Source organism: Patiria miniata, unplaced genomic scaffold (genome assembly GCF_015706575.1).
Source record: "Patiria miniata isolate m_02_andy unplaced genomic scaffold, ASM1570657v1 HiC_scaffold_3, whole genome shotgun sequence".
Taxonomy (NCBI): domain Eukaryota; kingdom Metazoa; phylum Echinodermata; class Asteroidea; order Valvatida; family Asterinidae; genus Patiria; species Patiria miniata.
The window spans coordinates 21,944,771-21,970,339 of NW_024037069.1; the positions used below are offsets into that span (position 1 = coordinate 21,944,771).

Below are 25,569 nucleotides of genomic sequence, written 5' to 3' on the forward strand. Positions count from 1 at the left end.
TGTTATGTGTATATTGCTTTTCATTGCGAGGCAGCTGTGGTATAGTCTTTTTTGACTGGTACGGTAATTTAGTAAAATTACTGAATATCATGTAATGTGATCTTGGCCAATCAAGAGACGGAATGAGAGTTGGGGGAGGGGGCTAGGTACACTTACCTGGGCAGGCGCGGCAGCATTCACCCTTGACAGTCACTGGGTTATCGCAGTCCAGCGGCGGGCATTGGTCAGCCGTGCACTTGACCGTGCCGGCCGTGCACTCACACAGGGTGCATTTGTCCTTGCGCCACTGCTGTCCTTCCGTGTACTCCATGCCGTCGAATGTGCACGGGGGGCCGGCTGTCGGTGCAGCTAAAAAGCAGACGCAATGATAGCATTAAAACAAAAGAAAAGCCTGCGGAGTACAGATTTTTTTTTTAAAGGAAATCAGGCTACAAGCTGATCTAATCATGAGATATACATGTACAGAGTGTGCCAAAAAAAATTAGCATTCAGAAAACAAATAATTAAAACTGTTTAATGTTTGTTTTTCTTCATCATTAAGTATAACAATAAAGCCTGACTATTTCTCAATCCACACAATCGATTAATCGATTAAGCGAAAGGGTGTATTGCTTGGGCCTCTCTAACCTGTGATGTCACCAACTTCAATGCTTAACCTAGATTCAGCATGTCCAGGTCAGACTTAACTGATTGTATTTCTGGATTTATTTTAAGGACCCAAACTGAATGGGATAAAAAGGAGTGGATTGAGAAATAGTCGGGCTTAAATAAGGGAATAAATGTGTGCTTGGGAGGTTTTGAACACTCTGTTTAAGACCAGGTTGGAGTCTGGATGCTAATTACCCGAGCATCCAGACTCCAGCTGGTCTTAAACAGTATTTAATACCAACCAAGCACAAGTTTATTTTTATTCATAAATACCTTTTCGGTAAAAAAAAATCAATTCAAAAATACAAAACAATAACGATTTTGTGCAACGATTTCACTTCATGTTTTTCAAAACAACCCTCTAGCTTATAAAATGGAGTGTCTAGCTCACAAGTAAGTCGTAAACAACTCCTTTTATGGCGGTGCGTGTACTGCGCGATGTTGCGCAGAATGCAGCTGTGGCGGTGCGTTCATTTCATGTTTTAGTTTAAGTCACAAGTGGTTATTAAATGCAGGACAGTCTATGCAGCAAGTTGCCTCGTTGATGGCAAACCCTTAGCAGTGCAATAAATGTTCGAATCAGTCCAATTGGTTGATCTAGCATACCTGGACATGTCGGGCAACATTCGCCTTCGCTTTGGGTTGCATCCTCACAGGTCAGTTCTGGACATGTCAGGTCCGTGCACTTGACCACGCCGTTGTCGCAGTAGCACTCCTTGCAATCGCCGACACGCCATCTGTCGTCGTGCGAGTACGTCTCTCCCTTGACCACACACTTCTTGATATCAGCTGAGAAGAGGGTTGACCAAAACGAAACAACAAACAAAAAGGGACGAGGTAAGCCCGACTCTTCTTGAAAGCACAATGTCCACGCCACCCCACACAAGGCACGAGAAACTCCAATATTTTTTGGGAATCGATTCTGAGGCAGGCCAGGAGTCACGATCCTGTCCAGAATCGACTACAAATTTCCCCGTCCTGTCTTCCCCAAATGAAGTGCACCAAATTTATTTTAATCTAAAAGCTCCAAAGAATAGTTGTGAGTCGCTCTGGCAAAATGCACAGAGGTCAAAATGAGGGTTTGCGGGTATTAGGAAAGAGAATAACATTCTCATTTCAATATTGTTTGTTTCACTTCAATCGGACATTCAGTTGACAAGTTATGGCTGTTTAAAGTTTGCACCTATCGACACGTCAAAAAGTAAAATACTGATAAAACGGCCCTCGAGTTTTGTAGTCATGCAAATGAAAGATACCAATTGGTTTTCTTTAAAAACGCTTTTATTCTACGACTTTTCTACCATTTCTCTGAAATATGTGTGGTAGACATATCAAAGGTTATAAATATCAATAAATCTGAAAATCGAAAACAAAAATCACCCCATTCAGTTATTTGCATTTTCTCCACTAAGGCCTGTGCCCAGTTTGGCACCCATAAATTCATGTTGGTGTAAGCCTATCTTGATGCTTGAATCTCGGAAGACTAAACACATTTTACAGAGTTCAGTTATTGAGATAGGAGTAACTCTGGAATGGTATTTCACTGGATCTGTAAATTCCGAGTTGAACTGTTGACCTCTCAATGGCGACCTCTTAACCTTTCACCCCTTACATCTGCATCGGCTGCAGCACTCTCCCTCCAACGTGACCTCTCCCTCCGCGTCGCAGGCCTTGGCCTCGCAGGGCTCCCGGTTGCAGATGACAGTGCCGTTGTTGCAGGAGCAGAACAGGCACGGGTCGGTCTTGAAGAAGGTGCCGTGGGCGTAGACGCGGTCCTCTGGTATCATGCAGTCTGCAGCTTTGGGGCCAACTGCTGGGTCTTCTGCAGGGGAAACAAAACAATCAATTATTTTTTGGCTGTCCTTCTCATGTATGCTGTTAGGTCCATCTAACAGAGACGCAGTGTACATAGGCTTTCGTGACCGCACCACACAAGCAAGTTTGCCATTGTCTTCTACAGGTATGATGCTTTCAAAAAGAAAAAATATGTAAAGAAATTAGAGACTTTTTATGTGAGAGCCAAAATTTTGATTAAGTCTTTATTTTCTTCCTTTTTTAATTGATAACATTTTTTTCAGGAGGCAAAACAAACCCAGTTGCAGACTTCAACTTGACATTGTGATTGACTAAGGTTTGACTTGTGAGTGTTTGCGAGTTACTTGTGACTGAGAAGTGACTGACTTATGAGTGACTTGTGATTGACTTGTGATTGACTCATGATTGACTCGTGATTGACTTGTGATTGACTTGTGATTGATTTGTGATTGAATTGTGATTGACTTGGGATTGACTTGGGATTGACTTGTAATTGACTTGAGACTGACTTGAGCCTGACTTGGGATTGACTTGTGACTAACTTGCGATTAGTTTCAGATTGACTTACGAGTGCTTATGAGTGACTCGTGATCGAGTTGTAACTGGCTTGTAACTACCTTGTGACTGATATGTTTTTTGACTTATGAGTGACTCACAATTGATTCCATCGCAAGTCGGACTAAAAGTCAAAGCCTGTGAAAGATCTTAACAGCAGAGAACATGTTATGATTTACCTGGGCACTCCAGACAACATTTGCCTGGAGTCTTGACGGGATTCTCACAGGCCGGCTTGCGGCACACGCTGCCCCAGCAGTAGAAGGCACTCTCGTAGCACATGCAATCGTAGCATTCGTTGATACGGAAGACGGCTCGGTGTTCATAGGTGGTTCCGGCTAGGGTACAGGCCTTGGTATCCTCTGTGAAAGACAACAAGGAGAAAAGAAGTGTTTATGCAGTGCGTAAACAAAGTGTAGTATGTACAAAAAGTGTTTTTGTATTGTGTAATATTCACACTGCATAAACAGTGAAAAGCCACCATAGCCAGTCAGTCAATGGACACAACGTGGATACATGGCACAAGACGCACATACACCAAAGTGGTGAAGACTTAAGGTTCTGGGTCACTGTCAAATTGCCTGAGTTTACCCTGAATCATCAAAAATGATAAATAATGACAAAAGGGGAACATGTACATGTAATAGGATTTTTACGACTTAAATACATTTAAAACAGCTTTCTCGCAACGTAACTATGACTTTCCACCTCTTTTGTAGCAGTAAAAGGGAGAAATTTCAACGTTTAATTTTGTATGCTAATGAAAATTTTCATATTCATGAGCCAAAGCGTGATGTCATTCAAGGCAGAACAGTAGTGTCTCCATAGCTTTGTGAACAAATATATATCAAACTTTTCTTCATTTTCTTGCAGTAGGTGCCACTTTTTATTTGTTTATCATGTTAAAACAGCTTGTTTGGACAATAGTAGGGGCCATTATTTCTTCAAGACTTTTGTTGTGGGTAATTTTGAAGGACTAATTTTTGTACTGTTCATATGCACTTTTGACAAGAAGTTCCTTGTGTGACAAAAGCAAAATAGCGCCCTCTTACATGTATTGATGAAAGGATTTGCTAATAATTGAAAAACTACCACTTTCTCATCACTTCCAACGAAAACAAGCATTAAGATCTTGTATGCATCGTTCCTGCATGGTTGCTTTAATGAAGACCTACCGACACAGACAGGGCAACAGGCTCCAGCAGGCTTGACTTGGTTCTCGCATTGCAGCGGCTGGCAGAATTCCTCCACGCAGGACACGGCGCCATTCAGGCACGTGCAGTAGCCGCAGTTGCTGTACCATCGGGATCGGTGCTGGTAGGTCAGACCGGTGTCCGTGGGGCAGTTTGGGGGTGGGGGAGGCACTGTCAGGATAAATAAAAATTGCGAGATATACCTGTTAATGGTACCTTTGGGAGACATTTTTCATCATTTATCATACTTAGGGAGACACCGGACATTAGGGAGACATTTCAATGTCTCCCAAATTTCACAGCTTTTATTTAGATCGAGGCAAAATTTTACTGTCACAAATAGGCTAGAGCGATTGCTCGTGGTCCAAAACATAAACGTTGCTATTATTTACTTTTCTGTAATTTGACAGCGTTCTTGGGTGCTGCTCTACACAAAGCTTTGTCCTCTCGGAAGTCACCCCGATTCATATCATTATCCTACTCTTAGCACAACATTTGTTTAACCTATTTCGTTTATTCTATCATTTTGCGTGACAACTTTTTGCATGACAGGAAATTGAAACAAACAAATAACCAAACAAAAACAGCTGTGGTAGTCTGTATACAATCGCTTGGTTTGGGCGGCTCAATGTCCCCCATGATGGATTACGAGAATGATGATGATGATAGGTAAGGCCCCCCCCCCCCAAAAATCTCCCGTTTCTGGTATGTGCGCGCGTCGCCGTAGCCATGCGCGTCGGCAAACTTAAAAAAAAAAATTTTTCAATGTATGATGATGTTTCAAAACCACCAAACTCACTGGTTTTACTGGAATCCTGCTGCTGCACAATTTTAACGTGTTTTTAGATGGGGTTAGATTGAGTATTAGCTTTATGTGGCCTCTCTGGGCTCCAATACATTTTGCACTAAATTTAGTCGGGCACCATTTGCAGTCATCAGCCGACATTTGAAGGGAAAAAAGTTTAAAAAAAAGTAAAAAAAAAAAGCCGCGTCGCCGCACCACTTTGGGGCAAGCTCCATACCAGAAACCGGAGCCTTTTTTGGGGGGTCTAAGCGACCCATGTGCCAATATTTCTCATAGCAGCTCTATACCTTAAGTGGCTTTCAACCTCGGAACATGTGGAAATTGGCATCTTCCATTAAAAAAAAGTAGATAAACAACAATAAAACCACAATCCCTGTCATAAAAAAACAATTTCTGATGACTGAAGTACTTGTGCTTCTTACCCGCGCAGACCGGACAGCACTGGTCTGCTTCCTTGGTCACAGCGCTGCAGTCCCTGACGGGCATGCAGGCGATCCTAGCGCACCAGATCTTAGTATCCTGACACCAGCACTCCAGGCAGTCGTTGACTCGCCAACGGGCTCCCTCCGCGTAGGTCTGGTCCAGGAAGGTGCAGCTGGGCTGCGGCTCTGAAGACAGGGGAACATTTCCAAAGATGAAAAACAAACCGACTTTCGCTTTGCTACATTTGTTGCCAAACAAAGATTTGACCAAATCTATCGAAGCAAAGTTTTGATAAACTATTGAGTTTTGCACTTTTTCAATGTAATTTCGTATTCAGTTTATACTCGGGCCTGCAAGCAAAATTCACAAGCTTACTCGGGTGGGAATCGAACCCACGACCTGCTGCTTACAAGTGCAGACGTCTTATCACTCCACCAATAAGCTGCTGGTCGATTCTACTCGGGTTCATCAGCAGTAATTCCATCTTGCAAAACTCTTTCGATATTTTTAAGATCAAGTTCTCGCTCTGGAGAGGAGGTAGTTTAAAATTACTGGACCTAAGGACTAGTAGCAGTGCCTGCTCCAAAGCCAGACAATTTCCACTTCTCTGCTAACCACAACATTATTTGCTTACGTTCCCTATTTCCTGTGCTTATAGCACTAGCAAAGAAATTGTATACAAACCCTGTAAGCACAAATCCTCAGTTACGGGATGCACACATGCACAGTATATATGTGTACAGGTTTGTTTTTGGTGTAAATCAAAGATTTTCTATTGTTCCTCTTCCCTTTTCCTTTGTTTATACAATAACTTTTTTACAACAGCTCTCGTATTGCGTTTGTTTATAATGTAAATCGAGGACACACAGGTGCAGCATCATCGGTGAATTGAGAACAGGAACCAAATCGAGGACGACCTCGATTAGAAAACGTGTACAAAACCAATGAGAGCTGTTGCGAAAAAGTCTGAGTACAAACAAAGGAAAAGGGAAGAGGAGCAAAAGAGAATCCTTGATTTACACCATAAGCAAACGTGGGTGGTTTTGTATACGTTTTCTAATCAAGGTCGTCCTCGATTTGGTTCCTGTCCTCAATTCATTGATGATGTTGCATGTGTGTATCCTCGATTTTACACCACAAACCTACTCTTAAATTCCTCCTTGCTAATTCACAAAATATTTTTCACCGTCAGCAAAAATATCTTGTTGCAGTTCTCGGCTCACAGAGAAAGTAGTACTGGGGAACCAAGAACCACTGCAACTGGTGTGCAATGCGAATAAGGTTTCTAAAATATAACAAAATTCAATGTTTCTTTGGTCAGACAAACCTGCACAAGTTATACAGCACTCGCCCGGTTTCAGGACCAAGGATTCATGGGGGCAGCTCAGCAATGGACAGGGGACGCCGACACAGGAGGTGGCCCCGTCTTCACAGATGCAGTTGCTGCAAGGATCTGTCTTGAAAGTGGAGCCTTCAGGGTACACCTTGCCATTGAAAGTGCAGAATAAGTCTATAAAAAAAAGGGAGAAAAAAAAACATTCAAAAGGTTTGGGCCATGTTGGGAAGTGGTGGGTTAGGGTTATCCGTAAACCTCCTCAATCCTCCAAAATCCTCCTGCCAGTTTTGGATGATTTTAGAGGATTGAGGATGAATGGCAAAGATGTATCGCTTTTTTGTGGAGGATGCATGACATCAATCCAGTAGGCCATATCCTGCATTGGTTATGTTCAGCCATGCATAGATCAGCCCTGTGTTTTTCTCGTATTTCATCCACACTGCTTGTACGCGCCATTCACACTGCCTCAAACCATAGCAGTAATTGGCAGAGGATTTTGGAGGATTGAGGCAGTGGTCACCCTCCACAGACTAAATTCAAGAAATAACGGCTGATTTTGGAGGATTGAGGCCAAATCCATTTTTGTCTTGGTGGCAATTGGAGGATTTTGCAGGATCGAGGTTGCATCCTAGCCAGAGGTCCTAGGGGGTTAGGGTTAAGACAGATTTTACTCGTGTATCGAAATAATCTGAGGTAATCAATCACTAATAGGCAAAGATTAATTCTCGTTAATATTCAATGCCTCCAACGTTCTACATATGCTACTGTATCAACAGTAGCTTGAAAAAGGCTGAATGTCTGAGGCCACTATGGGTATGTTATTTCTTTCTGGCTAATTCGGATGAGTGTGTTAACTAAATATTGGTCTTCAATGGGACAATTTCTCAGAGCAGCTAAGCACAGAGGCTTCCCAAAACAAAGTTTTGCTCAGCCTAAATAGGCTACCAGCGGAAAATGCCACCTGATGTTCATTGCCTAACTGGTTCCCTGCTGATTTCTGCTGAGCATGAAAAACGCACTAAGCCAGCAGCGAAATATGGCCCAATTGGCACTTGAGCTTTAGTTGATAACAGTGTTGTAGTCGAGTACTTTTTTCCCGAGTACCGCCGAGTACTTAGGTTGCCGAGTATGAGTACGAGTACTTGTACCTCAGAGTACGAGAACAGGTCTCCGAGTATGAGTACTTGTACTTCCATGTAGGAGTATGAGTAATTGTACTTCCGAGTACAAGTACTTGTATTTCCGAATATGGCCATACGGCAAATGGTCCATTGTGTGTAATTGGCCCAGGCCCAGTCAGACCGATATACAGACCCACTCACGGCTAGCTGTTCAATGTGTTTGTCCGGACGTGCACAGAGGAAAATCAAAAAATTGATTTCTCCACAAGCCAATCAACCATTTCAAACTGAAAGTATTGATAAAATAAGGCCATGGTAAGTAAAGCTGTATACCATTTTTTCCCCGAGTACTGCTATTTAAGTACGAGTACTTTGATGATCGAGTACAATTTTGACATGTCGAGTACGAGTACTTTGCTGCCCGAGTACGAGTACCGTCATTTCGAGTACGAGCACTCTGACACTCAAATACGAGTACGAGTATGAGTACTCCAATAAAAGAGTACCGAGTACGAGTACTACAACACTGGTTGGTAATTGGGCGGTGATTAGCAATTGGTCCAGGTAAATCCTTCACTGGTCACTGGTAGGGTTTCATCATGACACATCGTTCTCACCTTGACAAGTTGGGCAACAGGCTCCCTCCAGCAAGATAGGGTCTGGACAGCTTGGAATGTCACAGCTGACCACTGCACAGGTGACGGTCAGCTCGGTGGAGCAATCGCAATTGATGCAAGCTGAAGGTTGGAAGGACTTCCCGGCAGGGTACTGCTGGTCTAAATACTCACAGAATCCCTCCTCTGTTCGAACAAAAAAATTGGTTGGGAAAAAAAAGCCACAATCAGTGATCTGAATCGATACATCAAAGCCTGAATCTATACATGTCCTATATTCGAATCCAAACTTACAATCAATACAGATTTCTTGGAAGCAGGGGCAAGGGTTCAAAGTCTTTATTCTGAGGAATAAATCAGGTCTCTTTCTTGAATGTTAAATTTCATATTTTAAGGAGGATGGACTTCAGCAAGGCAAAGTATATAAAGAAAAATAAAAAATTGAGAGTAGTTCAGCAGACAACTGAGAAAATATCCACCAATGCTTAGCGGAAAAAAGCTACCAGCCAAAAGGTCATGTGATATATTATCATTATTATACCTCTGTCTGGAATACTGTATTTTCATTGGCCTAGAACGATTACATTTTAAAAGTTTATAAATAGTCATGGCACACTCCCTGTGGGATATCACGTACGTGATATCCCACAGGGAGTGTGCTATGACTTGTTATGTACGGTACCGTACGGTGTGAAACGCCTGTATCGTTGGTACCCACGCTATTTTCACCATGTTTTCACACAGGAGTGGGGGCAGCGAACTAGCAGACGATCAGCTGTTTCGAGCACGCGACATGCATGTGAGTTGACGTTCGATTGTCATGATGTTTGTTGTCATGATTTTTACATCAAAATCCAAAGAATCCGAGACAGAGGTATAAAATTTGCCTTTGGTGCCTTGCGTCCCTCGGGTGTTCAAAAGGTCACGTCCCACATCACAGCAGTCAACAGTTGTTAACTAGTGACTGGTTCCCATCTAATGTTCACTAATTGACTCAGCAGTATTCACTGGTAAGCAACTATTCAGCAGTATTCACTGAAATTGGCACCTGTTTGAATGTAGACAGTAATGGGGGAAAAGCTTAACGGATAGAATTACCTTCGCAGACGGCACAACAGTCACCCTCGCGCCTGACAGGGTCGGCACAGGTCAGCAGTGGGCAGGAGGCTGGTACGCAGAAGATGCTGCCCCCTTCCTGACAGGAGCAGAACTCACAGGGACCTGATTTGAACCTCTGGTCCTTGACGTAGGTCTTGCCCTTGTATATGCAGGGGGTGTCACCTGAGCAGGTGAGCCAAATCGATTGATTCAAATCAATCAAATGAATAATAATAATAATAATAATAATATCGGAGTCTTATATAGCGCACGTATCTACCAACAATTAGGTACTCAAGGCGCTGGAGATATGTCTATTATTACAGAAAGGTCAATAAAGTTTATGAGAAATATGAGACCCATTAATGACCTTATAAGGGTTTACAAGGTGCTGCGGCGCATATTGCAGCCACTGCCAGAAACACCAAGGCAAAATCCTTCTCTATATCTATAATTCAAAATCTCTTTAACTATTTTGAGCTCTTACAATAAAGTATATCACTGAGCATTAGAAAGTTGGACAGTATTCAGAAACAAATGCCAGTGCATAATAAGCTCTGGCGAAAAATGCAACGCCGATGGCACATATTGAACACCATACTTTTGGTCAATTTTCATTTCCTCCTTCTGGATACCGTCCAACTACTGCACAAAATACCACATGACTATAACATTACTGCACATATCTTGCCTCCGTTTTACACAATTTTCATTAAACAACTTTAAGAATTGTTACATCCATTTTGTAGAGTGCATTTACTGACAATGCCATGGCATTTGATCAATTTTTGGTCAATTTTTGGTAAATTTCTGGGGACAGACATACGCAAAATGGACGGGCATGCACATTGATCGAGACATAGCGCGTTTTCCTGATAACTTTTAAGAGTGCATCTACTGACGATGCAAGCGCTGATCCAGAGGGGGGTTTTGGGGGTCTACCCCCCCCCCCCAGCTCTGTCAAAAAACATTCTCATAGAAATTCCCCCCAAAAATAAGTCGAAACCCCCTTTCCCCCCTGCTGGGACACCCCCCCTCCCCCCAAAAATATACTGGTCTAATGTCCGCCTGTTCAAAATACGGTACACCATTCTGTAATGAGTGTCAATAAACATCGAATTTGAACAGTGCCCCCTATTGAAGTTGGTACCAGCACCCCCCCTCCCCTCCCAGTTTTTGATTTTACGGAGGCCAAGTGTCCGGAGAAAAAAAAAGTGTGTACATTTTCAGATCTTATGGCTGATGAAAACACCCCCCCCCCCCCCCCCCCGCGAAAATTCCTGGATCCACCCCTGCGATGGCATGGCATTTGCTAAATTTTTGGTCAAATATTCTTTGTCAATTTTCGGGGACAGACAGACAGACGGACAGACCGACCGACCGACCACCAAGTGGCATGTAGAACTCCAGCCAGAGCTTTAAAACAATACCAAAATCCCAGTTATAAAAAGTTTAGACTATTCTCCAATGCTGTAGCAACTTTTTCTCTTCATTTGTGACCTGTTCTGTCAAAAGCAGACGCTTCTGGGCAGAGATTGAAATTGAGATATGGCCAAAAAACGCTGTGGGGGTGATTTTTATCGATTTTCAAATGTCTGCATATTTGTAATCCTGAACATGTCTAAAATATATTATAAAAGTTTGAAACCCTAATTTGAACTCTACATATACTATTTTTGATGATTTTGATAAGGTATATCAGTTAAAGAAATAACTGTTTTGTGACGTTCGTGGCCATTTTCTCCGTTTTCTACTTTTCAACACAATGAACTTCAAAATAGCATAACTCTGCCCAGGAATGACCGGTTTCAAAAATTAAACCACCTATTAAAAGGAAAACGAACATATGTTAACAATATGTAAAAATATCATTTTCGACCTTATGCCCAGAAAAGTCTGATTTTGACAAAACAGGTCACATTTTAACTGAAAAACCAACAATGGAGAAAACGAAAATCAGGTACATCATACCTGGGCACTGGTCGCAGCAAGCACCAGGCACATCTTCAGGTGTGCACGTCAGCTCAGGGCAGACCTGGGGTTCACAGGTGGTGACTCCCTGTACACACTGGCAAGTAGTGCACGTATCCGCTTCCCATTGGCTGCCATGGGGCCGGATACCAGACTTGGTGATACACGGTGCCTCTGGAAGAAGGACAAGAAAACTGGGGGCTGATTACCAGAGTTTTTACGACACTGATACTCGCTACTCTCTGAACAAAAAAGAAACCTTAAAAATTCATTCAAAAATTCATTCATTTATGTTTCTTTAGAATCTGCAAAAACAAAGTTGTCAATAACAGGCGTTTAATAACACAGAATGCATCACCTGTGACTGGTTCCCCGATAATAATTACTCACTAAGAAAATTTGTTTACCTGGACATTCCAAGCAGCATTTGTCCTCCCTCAGAATGGCATCGGGGCATGTGACAATCGCACAGGAAACCTGCGAACACTGGACGGTACCCTCGTTGCAGTGGCACGTTGTGCAGGCGTCGTTCTGAAACTGCTCGCCACTGTTGTACGTGTTGCCCTTGTGCATGCATTGTTGCCCAACGATAACTGACAAAAAAGGGCCATAAATAAGGGAATTAATATATGTGCTTGGTTGGTTTTAAACAAGTCTGTTTAAGACCAGGCCCCAAGCCGGTCTTAAACGGACTTGTTTAATACCAACCAAGCACATGTTTATTCCCATTCATAGATAGCTTTTCGGTCAAAAAGTCAAACAAGTAAAAAAAAAATTATATATTTCAAACGATGATGTTCAACAAATTTACTTAATGTTTTTTTTAAACACCCCTCTAGCTACGTTATGGTTCTTGCCTCTAGGGAGTAGTTGTTAACAACTCCTTATAATTGGTGCGAGTGTGGCGTGTACTGTGCAATGTGGCGCAGAATGCAGCAGTGCCAGTGCATTGTGAATTTAGGGCTATATGGACTTACCGTTAGTATTGTGCATGCCTAAGTGTGGATTGTGAACGTTCAACCGAAAAAAAGGGTAAAAGGGACCGGATTTCATAGGAGTCTAAGTTTCATGCGACACATGAAAAGTGCTTAAAACCATCCAGCCGGTGTTTCATCAACTGTTTAAGATCGGCCACGTGACGGGCTCTTAACCAATAGGAATGGGTCAACTGTCTTAGGTATTTATGAACGTGAATTATTATTATTATCATTACATTCGTTATTGCTCCCATTCACGCGCCAGTGCTCAAAAAGTCACAATCGCCCATAGGGAATGGGAAATACTATTCAACAGTTAGGATCACACTTGTTCCATGACGCTGTATTTGTGTGCAAATGCATGCTGGTGTGCGCGTTCAGCGTTGCACGTAGTGCATTTTGTTCAAAAGAGCCAGCGCTACAAACGTGGGTTCGAGCATTTTCGTGACGAGGAGGTTTGGAAGAGAGAAATGCATTTTCCAAGTAAAATTTCAAATATATCAATTGCCAAGGATCTATATGTCAGTTATATAAAACAAATATTGAGTGACTTTAAATTGTGAAATGGAGTGAATATTATCGCTCGGTAAAATCTGGACTTTTCCAGTTCACTCGGCTTCGCTTCGTGAAAAGTCCAGATTTTACCTTGCGATAATATTCCTCCCATTCCACTCAGAGCCACTCAATACTTGTACACTATACTAGTTTTTTTTCACATTAACGCTCACCTTCTGGTGCCTCAGGGCAAGACAGACAACACTCCCCGGGTTTGACGATGGGATTGTCGCACTGCGGCAAGGTGCACTGCTTGCGTGAGCAAGCCTTAACGCCTCGGACGCACTCACAGACCTGACAGGGTTCCTCGGTCCAAGTCTCACCGTGTTGGTACTCGGTTCCGTCCACAATACAAGACGGGTCCTCTGTTTCCAAAAATAAAAATCATATCAGAACAGTAAATTAAACACCACCTGAAACACATTTTCGGGATGATTTTCGTGGGAGCTGAAGACTGATCGTCGTTTTTTTTGGCCAGATGGATGAAGATTTCTAGATAAAGTAACGTGTTTTCTAACAGGTATGAGTTCCTCTACGACTAGGTACCCTAACTTAAGAAATGTCTGTCCTGGATGAGAAGATAATCTCCATCAAAATCGGTAGCAAAATCGCTACATCACTTTTTAGTGTGTAGGGGAGTGACGCCACTCCAGCCGCACTACAAGAGCTTGTGATGGTGCACGGCCAGAGGCAGTCAGGCTATAAGTTGGACTGCCCAGTGTAGATTAAGACTCACCAGGACAGGAGCCGCAGCATTGGCCAGCGGAAGGAGGGATCGGATTGGCGCACGGGAGGGCACAGTCACGAGAAAGACAGATGATGCTGCCATTGACACAGTTGCATGTCTGGCAGGCGTCTGGCCGCCACTGCTCCCCGCTCTGTCGGGTCGTAGCTCCGTCCACACAGGGGAGTAATTTCGCCTTGTCTGGGCCTACAGAAAGACCGACAAAAAGGGGGCAAAACTGAACAAACCATACAAATGCAGATTGTAGTAAACAAGCCACAAATAGGTTGTAGTTGCACACGTTGCTTTTGCAGTACATTATGATAAGCTAAACAAAAATATCAGTTCGTTGTTTTTTTTTTAGAGAATATGGAAAGATTGACAAATCAAAAAAATAGTGAATTTTAGTAGGTCAAATTCAAAGCCTGTGTGTATGGATTTCCAAGTTAATACCCCCAAACAATTATAACACTCTTTGCATGAATGATGCACTCTTTTCAAAAACTGAAATTTGGATTTGGTTGGGTCGGGTTGAGGTTGGTTGGATTGGGTTGGGTTCAGCTGGGTTGAGATGGATTGGGTTGATGAGGTAGTAGGGTTGGGTTGGGCTGGTTGAGGTGGGTTGGGTTGAGTTGGGTTGAGTTAGAATCAGGTTGAGGTGGGTTGGGTTGAGGTGCGATGGGTAGGGTTGGGATGGGTTGGTTTGGGTTGGGTTGAAGTGAGTTGGGTTGGGTTGGGTTGGGTTGGGTTGAGGTGCATTGGGTTGGGTTGAGATGGGTTGGGTAGGGTTGAGATGGGTTGGGTTGGTTTGGGTTGGGTTGAAGTGAGTTGGGTTGGGTTGGGTTGGGTTGGGTTGAGGTGCATTGGGTTGAGTTGAGATGGGTTGGGTAGGGTTGAGATGGGTTGGGTTGGTTTGGGTTGGGTTGAAGTGAGTTGGGTTGGGTTGGGTTGGGTTGGGTTGAGGTGCATTGGGTTGGGTTGAGATGGGTTGGGTAGGGTTGAGATGGGTTGGGTTGGTTTGGGTTGGGTTGAAGTGAGTTGGGTTGGGTTGGGTTGGGTTGGGTTGAGGTGCATTGGGTTGGGTTGAGATGGGTTGGGTAGGGTTGAGATGGGTTGGGTTGGTTTGGGTTGGGTTGAAGTGAGTTGGGTTGGGTTGGGTTGGGTTGGGTTGAGGTGCATTGGGTTGGGTTGAGATGGGTTGGGTTGGGTTGGGTTGGGCTGGGTTGAGGTGGGTTAAGTTGAGGTGGGTTGGCTTGGGTTGGCTTGGGTTGGTTTGGGATGGGTTGCGTTTAGTTGGTTTGGGTTGGGTTGGGTTGGGATGAGTTGGTTTGAGGTGGGTTGGGTTGGGTTTGATTAGGTACAGAACAGGTTGAACTATCCTAGATTGTTTTGAAGTCTCCCTCTGCCTCTATCATAGTTGAACTAGGCAAACTATAAGCTACGTAAACCGTACCATCAGCGCACACTTCGCAGCATTCGCCTTCAGGTATGTAGGTACTCGGACAGTCTGCTATCACTGCACATCGATCAGCCGCACATAGCAGGATGCCGTCCGCACAGTGGCACTCGCTACATACGTCTGGTTTGAAGGACTGCCGATTCTCGATCCTTTGGCCCGTGGCTTGGTCGGTACAGAATAGCTCTGGCAGGAGAGAAAGAAAGACAAACACATTTTTGTAGTCAAAACAAAGCTTATGTCTAATCTCTTCACAGACTCTGATTTTTTTCAAAAACCTTTGCTCCTTCTCCGGTTCTGACTTTCTGGCTCAAGCTTCTTGATTTCAGGTCGTCAAGAAACCCTCTGGTTCCACGGAGATGTAGTTTTAGTGGTTCTTTTTTGCAACAGAAACATCAGCTCAAGTAACGTGCCTCAAAATATTTGATTTGTTTCATTTTGTTCGAAACGCATCACCCCTGACGCAAATTCCTTCTCAAGAATAGTTCCAAGTGTAGAACTTTTGATGTGATTCTATATGAAGCCAAGACAAAGCCATACCTGGGACAAAGCCAGGATTTAGAAAATGGCCATCTACATCAGCTCTGCACCTGCACCGTGAAACGGACCGAGACAAATATGGTGGCAGCCAGTTTCTGCCCCGCGCGAGTCACGCTCAGGTAGTACGCACGCAATCAGGGCTCCTTGACCAATAGGAATCCCAAAAGGCACGTGTGCCTCGTCTTTAAGAATGCAAGCAGCATGCGCATGAGTGGGATACTGATTAAAATGTAAAAAAACTTATCGTGGAATTGACCCTATACATAATAAGCACAGACATTTGTTAAGCACAAAAACAAATCGCTTAGCAGAAACCGGTCACCAGGGAAAAGTGTAAAGCAATATATACACTACTTGTGACTGGTTCCCACAGGGATGAGACTGTCAATTTAATTTAAAAAAAAGTCTGAACATTGGATGAAAGGTCTGAAAGATGCATTTCTTTCTAAATTGGTATGTCTTTCTCTCATATTCAAAAAGCCTGACTTCAGACAAAAGTCTGAAAAAAATCTCATGCCTGTTCCCAGCAGATTTTCGCTATGTACCAAAATTTCTAACACAGTTGGGCCACATTTTTTGGGTTTTTTTTACCTGGGCATATACTACAGCATTCCTCGGGCACAGAGACGAGAGGCACCGAGCAGTTGACCTGAACACACAGGACGTCCTTGCACTGAACCAACTCATTCTGACAGCTACAGGAAGTGCAGGGATCGGGCTTGAAGGTCTCTCCCTCGGTGTAGACGGTGCCATCCTGGGTGCAGGTCTTGGGTACAACATCAGGTCCCTCAGCTGCAATAAACCCACGATAAATATGAAGACGAGTGTTTCCATTATCAGAGAGATATTGTCACAGAGAGGTTTTGCAATGAGACGCGCATTGGATAGGACATAGTCTGTGTGGACTTGAGATGTAGCCATAAGCCCGGTTCATACTCAACGGGAGTGCAAATGCGAAGCAAATTTGACGTCATGAAACGTTTGCTGCGAAATTCGCCGAGTTGAAATGTGCTCAACTTATACGAATTCGCAGCGCCAATACTTGACACGACGTCACAAATTCACGTTCGCTTTCGCTTTCGCTTTCGCGCCGAGTATGAACCGGGCTTAACTCATGTTCTCAGCATGGATATATGTGACCCGCTCCACAAAAACAGGTATTGTGTAGCAAAAAAAGTTGAGTTATGGTTGGAAAGCCCACAGCATATGCTTTCATTTGGTATAATTATAATAGAGCTCCATTGCGCCTCCTGTTCTGGAGATATGACATATTTGCATATTAATTACTTCCTTGGAGTTGGAATTATACAACTGAGAAAGCAGGCCTTGAAATACCTGGCTGTTGTAGATTTGGACACAACGCACTCAAAATTGTGGGTTTTCCCCTCACTTTATTCATCGAAATCAACATTTCTGTGAATGAACCCCGAAACTTTAGATGTCAGGGATACCAATCGCACAGTGGTTGCATGCATGGGAGCACGAAAATTGAATGACCCACGCTTTGTTTGGGCACTGTGCAGTCGCTAGGGCCCAACTACGGGCATGTGTGGTTACGCTTAGCATTTTCTCCTCGCATAATCTATAAACATTGCATATTTTTAGCTGCATCCATTTTTATAAACCGTTGTCTATCTTGGACGATTTACAGTCTTTGGTAGCAAACGGGGTATCAAAATGTCGCTAAAATGTCTATATAAAATGTCTATATAAATGATGTTATCATAAGACGATCAGATTAAAAATTATGACCCCTCCAATGAGTGTGAACTTCCTTTTTTGCGGTGTTTACAATGTAATTGGCCACAAAGTTCAATATATTTTTAACTCACGAAGGCTATCGGGGTTAAAACCAGTTACAGGGCGAGTCAAAAAAAAAGCAGAACCCTAACCCCAAGAAATACATTTCATATTTAACAAAATATGTAGCACCACACATAATAATGACTGGAAAGCAAATTTCATAAGCTACTTTTGGATGAAAAAAATTACTGAAATTGCTCTATCCGTTCAAAGAATATCACCATTTGGGTTCAGCATTTTTTGACTCGCCCTTTTATGACATTGTTGCCTAGCAGACTTATTTCGACTATAAATTCATAACCCCATGTGTGCGGGAAGCAGTCATGGCCGCGGCCGCTAATCCTCATTGGATTGCAGTTGCCAGCTGTGGTATGCCGTGGCACACGGCTAGTGGGTAGTTCCACAGCTGCTGCTTTTGTGCAGTCCCGCTACCACACAAAGGCTGTGCAGTCATGCGGGCCACTTGCTCTATGTGTGGAGGAATGTCCCCATTACACCCCGTCCTTAAAGCTATAGTCCATCATTTGTAATTAGTGCATTTTGTTCGTTTGAAGCAACAAAAAGTGTTTAAAATCTAATGAAGGATACTTATTACTTGATGAAGTTTCAGCTCAGCTTCAGCTTCATATTCCGAGAAAAACAGCATACTAGAATCTCAATTTCAAATCAAAAGTTGCTAAATCATGTTTCGAATTGTTTTGAATTGCAGCTTTACGCGATGTCGCCCACTGATCCGATGAATTATAGCAACCGCGCGCGCCTGTGCGTCGTTCCAATGCTTGTGCGCGCTGCGCCGAATAACAAAACGAACAACTAATTTAAATTTTCCTACGGTGCTTCTTAAGAAGCACCGTTGGAAATGCCTTCTTTCGTTGATTTCTTCAAAATGACAGCTTGCCAGAAAGGATAATTTCACAGGGAGTTTAGTCCCCTTACTATCTTTCAACCAAGTATGTTTTTTAACAATAATTATGCCCGTTACTTTTTTGGATAGCTGCAAATGATGGACTCTGGCTTTAAGGGGTTAACAACTACTTTATGCCAGCAATGAAATCTTGGAGAGGAGTCAGGATCGAGGCGGGGGTGATCATCCACATAAAACAAAGACAGTACTCTAGATTTCATACCGCAAACTGGGCAGCACTCCCCAGGGACCTGCACATACTCCGTGCAAAAGATGCCACAGACAATGGGGGTGCAGTCCACTGAGCCACCGGTGCAGTTACATGACAGGCAGGGTTCTGGGTTCCACACTTGGCCTTCCAGATACTCCACCCCACGGTGGTCGCAGAATCCCTCAACAAGTCCTGTCTCTGCACAGAAAACGAAGATCAAAAAGGAGATTTAATTATTACAAGGCCAAATGGAAAACTTGTTTTCTCCTCCGATATTTTCAAAAAAATACAGAGTGAGTAAAAAACAAAACAAAACCCACATGTTGGGACCATTGTTTTAGGGAAGTTCTGCATGTAGCATTTTCAAAATCTAGGATATGAAAGCCCAATTCATAAGCTTTCTTTAAGTACAAGAATCATTCAAATCACTCATGTACTTTTCAAGTTACGGAATTTTAAACACAACCACCGTTTTAAAATTCTGTCCACGAATCGCAAAAAAGTTCAGTGTTCTTTCAGCCAAACATAAAAAATCACATAGGGATGTGTGTGAATTGTTTTAGTTTTGCTGAAAAAACACTGAACTTTTTTGCGATCCATGGACAGAACCTTAAAACGGTGGTTGTGTTTAAAATTCCGTAACTTGAAAAGTACATGAGTGATTTGAATGATTCTTGAACTAAAAGAAAGCTTATGAATTGGGCTTTCATATCCAAGATTTTGAAAATGCTACATGCAGAACTTCCCTAAAACAATGGTCCCAATATTTGGGTTTTGGGTTGTTTTTTTACTCGCCCTGTACAGCTAAAGTTAGCTTGTACCAATATTTGGGTCATTCCATAAAATTGGGTCACCTTTTAGTCCTGTTTCAAGACGTTGAAACAGTGCATCCTCAAACATTAGCCGCACAAGTTTGCCATACAGCCTCAATCCTGCAAAATCCTCCATTTTGCAAAGAGGATTTTGGAGGAATGGGGAGGGTTACGGTTAATTACAAAGTACCAAGGTAACATGTACAGGGTTAATAACAAATTTGGATCCTAAATTTATCGAGAGACCCAGTTGGAATGGGCAAAAACCTAGACAACAGCTGCTAGACAAGAGTTCAGATGTGGCCTAAACTTAAATTTAAAGGCAAAAAAAAAATGATTGTGTAGTTACCGTTACAATACGGACAACATACGGTCGGGTCGTCGTAGATAACTCTTCCTGGGCAGTTGGGAATGCTGCAGTCCATGACAGCACAGATGACTTCGCTGTTGTGGCATTCACATTCGGTGCATTTGTCCACCTCCCATCGCGAGCCGTGCTTGTAGAGTCGGTTGTTTTGAGAGCAGGGTTTGCCGGGTATTTTTTCCCTCTGATCTGTTGGAATCAAAGGTGGAAGAAAGTGCATCGATGAAAGTACAACAATTGATCTTTTGTGGAGTGCCGCGGCCTCACGGTCTGGGGCACTGAATTTGTGGTCTGCGGGTAATTCTGCAGGTTGTGGGTTCGAGTCCAGCCTGGGGTCATGGTGCATGTGCCCTTGGGCAAGGCATTTTGTCACTCATAGCTTCTCTCCACCCAGGAGTAAATGTGTACCTGTGAGGGCAGAGATGGTTATTGTGATTGATTTTAGCTGCCTTGCGCCGAAATGGCAGCATCGAGCTGTATACTCCCCAGGGAGCTGAGATGGTATTTGGTATGTTTAACTGGCCCAATGAACAGGGGTAATAATGATCTAAAGCACTCCGATCCTAGTTAAAAGCGCTATATAAGAACCCGACATCATTATTATTAACAGAAGCGTGTTCAATTGATTGATCAATTTTATTTTCATGCATCTCATGGCTAAAAGGCCAATTTTTCATGTACAATTAAAGTATCAATATAAAAAAATATATTAGGATAAAGATAAACTAAAATTACAACTCAAAACTTAAAATGGCCCGATATTTCATCCTTAGCAAGCCTTCTCCACAGGCGAATGACAGAGGAACAAGACACAAACATGTAGGGGACACGCAAGCAGCAGGGTTGGAAGGAGAAACATAAAGGAGGGATTGGGGGAGGGGGGCAGATCAGCGTGGGCAAAGATCAAAGGGGATAAGGGAACAAAGGAGTGTGGTGGGAAAGGATCAAGAAGGGGTAGAAGGAAGGGTTGATGCATTTTGGGTTTTTTGGGTTAATTACAACTAAATTTAAAACAGAAGTTTATAAAAACATGTTGATGAGATACAGGGAAGTCTATGAATTCGCTCTTTTCACGCTCCGCCATTGGGCATGCACAGCCTCTATCTGGCAAATTTATACAATAAAAATAGCCGGTTCAGTGGTCTGAACCCCGACACGGGAATCACTGAACCGGCTATATTTATTGTGTTAAGTTGCCAGATCGAGGCTGTGCATGCCCATGGCGGAAGTGTGAAAAGAGCGAATTGACGTCTTACAGTTTTCTGAGAAAAAAAAATCATGAAAAAATGGCATACAGTATTGCAAATTCCAATTTGTTTGCTTGAGACCATTGGCCTCAATACATTTGTTTACCTCTGCCAGCCACCTTTGAAAAAGGGCCAAATATTCACAGAAGCACAATGTAAAATTCAAGTCCAGTCTCTATCCGAGACTACAGGCGTGACGGATTTATTGTCTAACCTTGGCAGATCATGCAGCACTCGCCCTCCACCAGAATGGGCTCCTCGGCGCAGTCCAGCGGCAGGCATTCGGTCTCGGCACAGCTGCTGTAGCCGTTGCTGCAGGCGCAGGTGATGCAGTCGTTGAGTTTCCATTCTTGGCCGTGGTAGTAGGTCTTGTCGCCTTGTTGGCAGGGTAGGGGCTCCGTGGGTGGATCGTCTGTGAGAAACAATACAGTACAACGGTTGGATACTACACGTAGTCTGAACATTGCCTGTATCCAAATGGCAATGGCCGCATCCAAATTGCTTGGCTATGGCTTCTATTTACCTGTGCGTTAGTGGAAGCACCTAGCCGTAACCAGTTAATTTGAACGCAGCCTTCACATCTCTCACTCACAGAGTCTGAGACAGGCCACTATGCTGTTGACCTTATGACCTCTGATGTAGGGATTAACTAAATGAAAATATCAAATCAGATATGAATGCAAGCTCAGGATGTACCACTTTGTGGCTGCACTGTACAAAACGAGCCTGAAGTTGCTGGAGCTACCTTTGAGTTGTAAGCCCCTTGAACAATTATTTCATCAATGTTATGTCCAAATTCATCAGAAACAAATCTTTAAAACGAGGAACTGAATTTAGTCTTTTTACTTTGCCAATTTCTGCTCAACACAAAAACTTGCTAAGCAGTATTTTCTGCTTCGCAGCTCCATAAAATTGGCCCCTTGGTCTAAGGCCAAAAAAAAAAATAAGTCGGTCTCTGGTCAGCGGCGGCGTCGATTTTAATCATGTGCGTCGATCTTTTTTTTCTCCAAAATGTTCCGCGGTAGCTCCAACAGCGCCCTCTATTTCAGCACCTCCTCAATTTTTTTTAACCAAAGAGCACCAAGGAATGGGAAATTGCACCAAGGCAAATGATCGAAAGCACCAAGGCAAATTATGGAGGACACCAATGTACATGAGGACACCAAAAAAGCAAAATAGTACCCACCTTTTCTGTACAATCCAAGCTTGAAGAAAATAAAAAAAAAAAAAAAAAAAAATAGCTGCGTGGCCGCGTAAATTCCGGAACTTTGGTCTGACCAGAGACCGAATACTATTTTTTTTGGGCCTAATATACAAATATACCATGATTTGAGGGTGCATAGTCAATATTACTATACCTCATACATATTCATGATCGAGAGCCAAATTATCACTGGTCCATTCGCCATCACGTGCCAGCCGCTATATTTGCTGTTTACCAAGCACGCACGTGAGTATTCATGCACAGGGTAAAGACGCATGTGTAGTAGACTTGTCTTACCCGTGCGATAGATGTAACCCATGCGATAGTCCACTACGCATGCGCTTTATCAAGCAATGGTGGAATTATCACGCGGGTGTATTACGCACCTGCGAACATCGCCCTAGCTACACATGAAAAGATAGCGGCACATGTAAATGTTAATCAGCATTATCCCGAGCTCAATGATACTGACTGGAGAACATTGTGGACAATGAAGATGCCGCCTCTGCTAAAACGGTTGCCCACAATGCGGTAGAAAATCTTTAAGAGCAACTGTTTTGCAAAAAAAACCACTGGAACTTTTCTGAGGTTGAACGATATTCTTCTGGTGAGCTGGACAAGTTTCTCCGAAAATTGTATGCAGAGGTGCATACTGCAATGGGAAAATTGGGCCACTGAACATGAATGAGGTATAGTAAAACAAATATAACGTGGTTTATTGCGGTATTGGAAGTTGACAAACTAGTTCCCTCGGCTTCGCCTAGGCAACTAGGGGAGCTTATATCGACTCTCCACCCTCAAACTATGCTACATTTGCATATTATTAGCTCCCCGAGGTACTAGAAGTTGACAAACTAGTTCCCACGGCGGAGCCCGATAAAGCCTAACGAGATTCCAGTGTTATTAGAGCTTTTGCAACTTCATTTTTCTGGGCTCTTCATTCTCACCTTTACATCTTGGGCAACAGTCGGTCTCTCCTTGCACGGTTTCGGCGCACTCCAGCGGGCTGCAAGGAATCGCTTCGCAGGATACCTCTCCCTCGGTGCACGTGCACCTGAGACAGTTGTTCTCAAACCACGTCTCGCCGTTCTTGTAGCCACCACAGTTCTTCTGTTCTTCCGGTGGTACTGGTTAACCACAAAAAATATATCGCATGAAGATTTCTGCATTTAGCTCAAGCTTTGAATTAAAAATCTGACAACATCTAAACAAACCGACTAAGAATTTTCTTTTTTGGCAATTCTTATTTGTCAACCACCCTCCAAGTACTTTGTTGTTAGTTATTAGTTCGTCTTTAAATCATTACAAAATATAGCCTTTCATGAAAACAGGCAAGCATCCATTGCTCACATTTGTTCTGTTCTCATTTTGAAAGAACATTACATAACCCCTCTGGACTTCTATGTTTTATGGGCATGAGAACCACAAAGGTCCATCGGAACTGTCAGTGCGGCAGAATTTTCAAGGGAATACAGTAAAACAATTCTAGGGGCAGTAACAGTAAAAAGTAGAGAGAAATGATGCATTTATTTCATTTTAAAGTTTGGAAGCTTTGCCTGGTCAAAAAAACAAAAAACTACGGACTGCTGGCAGTTTAAATACATCATAGACAGACGGCTTTCTTCTGCGATGAAAAAAAAATGACTTCGAAAGGAAGTTTTGAGTAAAATTGCTCAATGATTTGATCAGCATGCTCTGGCTGTATTCAGAAAGTCATTTCCAACCGAACGCTTCTTCGAAAGACAACCTGAGGTCACGGCCCATTCATATTTCAAGTGAATGGGAACACGAAGTAAATTTGACACAATGAAACATCCCAAACAAAACTCACCAGAGCAGATATTTGTTCATATTTGCGTTTAGCCAAATAAAACAAACTCTTAGTTTTAAAACCGCTAACATTTGTATTTGCCTGCTTACTTCCAGAACATTTTCACTTGGGGTAAGCATCGCCGATATCAGAATTTTATATAATCGATATATCAGAAATCCAATATCGAGAATATTTGATATATTGATTATCCCATCAAGAAAGTAAAAGACCATAAAGATGACACTCGATAACAAAAAAATCTAAAATCCCAATTTTTCAAGGTTTTCTCGAGCATGTTGCTGAAACATTTTTAAAACAAATCTCTGCACTGACAGTTTGTCAAGAACAAGGGGTTTCTTTTGAGGTTTTATATTCCGGAGACTGCGAATTTCAGCGAACGCATAGCACAAAGCGTTTCCGCTTGGCTTTTGCGATGTTTTTATTTTCAGTCACAAGCACAAGTTGACGCCGAATTTTATATCATTGTACAACAAGTATTAAGCACAAATGAGAGATATATATCTGCCCAAAATTTTTGATATTTCAATATGATTACAAAATTACTATCGGCAATATCGATATCAAAATAATATCAAATAATCGAGTAATATCAATATATCAACGGTGCTAAGCTTAATAAGCCATTTGCGAGTTAAATTTGAATAAAATCTGGAACACTGACTTAATCCAATGCTTTGCACATTTTAACTTTGCATTCTCCCGACCAAAGAGACTGTTACTACATCACGTGATTCGGGGCAAGCCTTATGCTAGCAACACCCAGCTCTGGCATGGTCTGGTGTCATTGTGCCATTCTCACCCATTGTGAGCGATGTATTGATGCTGAGCGTCTCTTACGTAACTATGCAAGAGCTTGCCCCGAATCATGTGATTAGCAACAGTGTCTTTGGTCTGGGAGAATTCAAAGTTAAAATGTGCCAAGCATTCTGAGCAAGTCAGTGTACCAGATGTTATTGAAATGTAAATCCCAAAGGGTATAGGTTACTCGCAAATGGCTTATTCGGGGTGATACCAACTACACTTTCCACAGTTTTTATTTTTTGGAGGGATTTTTGACAAGAGTGACTCACCTGGGCACTGGCATCCAAAGAACTCACAAGAAATACTTCCGTCCTCACAGTGGCAGTCGACGCAGTCGCTGATGGACCAGGAGGAACCAGTGTCTCTGGTCACTCCCTCATACACACACTTGCCCAGCTCCTCAACTATTGAATGAAATGTATTACCAACAAAAATTTCAAAAGAGATGATAAAAATATCACATATGCTACAGAGATAATCCTCGAGTCCAATCACAACATCAGTCCCAAGTTAATCGTAAATCAAATCACGAGTCAAACTGCAATAAATTATGATTGA

The 25,569-nt window shown here is 42.8% G+C and overlaps 1 protein-coding gene across 9 annotated transcripts in view; it reads right to left on the reverse strand.

Moving 5' to 3' along the window:
• The window catches only part of LOC119738081 (zonadhesin-like), a 90,191-nt gene that overhangs the window by 50,103 nt on the left and 14,519 nt on the right, over nt 1-25,569 (reverse strand). For 8 of the 9 annotated variants that reach the window (XM_038212811.1, XM_038212812.1, XM_038212815.1 and 5 more), the window contains 20 exons: nt 25,281-25,415; nt 23,324-23,503; nt 21,387-21,584; nt 19,911-20,114; nt 18,762-18,947; nt 16,423-16,623; nt 15,289-15,477; nt 13,848-14,042; nt 13,285-13,476; nt 11,987-12,172; nt 11,580-11,753; nt 9,609-9,791; nt 8,514-8,696; nt 6,767-6,949; nt 5,439-5,624; nt 4,194-4,382; nt 3,198-3,380; nt 2,261-2,470; nt 1,255-1,437; nt 157-348 (listed from right to left, as the gene is read on the reverse strand). In XM_038212811.1, the coding sequence (XP_038068739.1) occupies nt 157-348; nt 1,255-1,437; nt 2,261-2,470; nt 3,198-3,380; nt 4,194-4,382; nt 5,439-5,624; nt 6,767-6,949; nt 8,514-8,696; nt 9,609-9,791; nt 11,580-11,753; nt 11,987-12,172; nt 13,285-13,476; nt 13,848-14,042; nt 15,289-15,477; nt 16,423-16,623; nt 18,762-18,947; nt 19,911-20,114; nt 21,387-21,584; nt 23,324-23,503; nt 25,281-25,415 (3,732 nt within the window). The remainder of the gene's footprint in view (nt 1-156; nt 349-1,254; nt 1,438-2,260; nt 2,471-3,197; nt 3,381-4,193; nt 4,383-5,438; nt 5,625-6,766; nt 6,950-8,513; nt 8,697-9,608; nt 9,792-11,579; nt 11,754-11,986; nt 12,173-13,284; nt 13,477-13,847; nt 14,043-15,288; nt 15,478-16,422; nt 16,624-18,761; nt 18,948-19,910; nt 20,115-21,386; nt 21,585-23,323; nt 23,504-25,280; nt 25,416-25,569) is intronic. The other variant, XM_038212810.1, reaches the window with a different exon arrangement.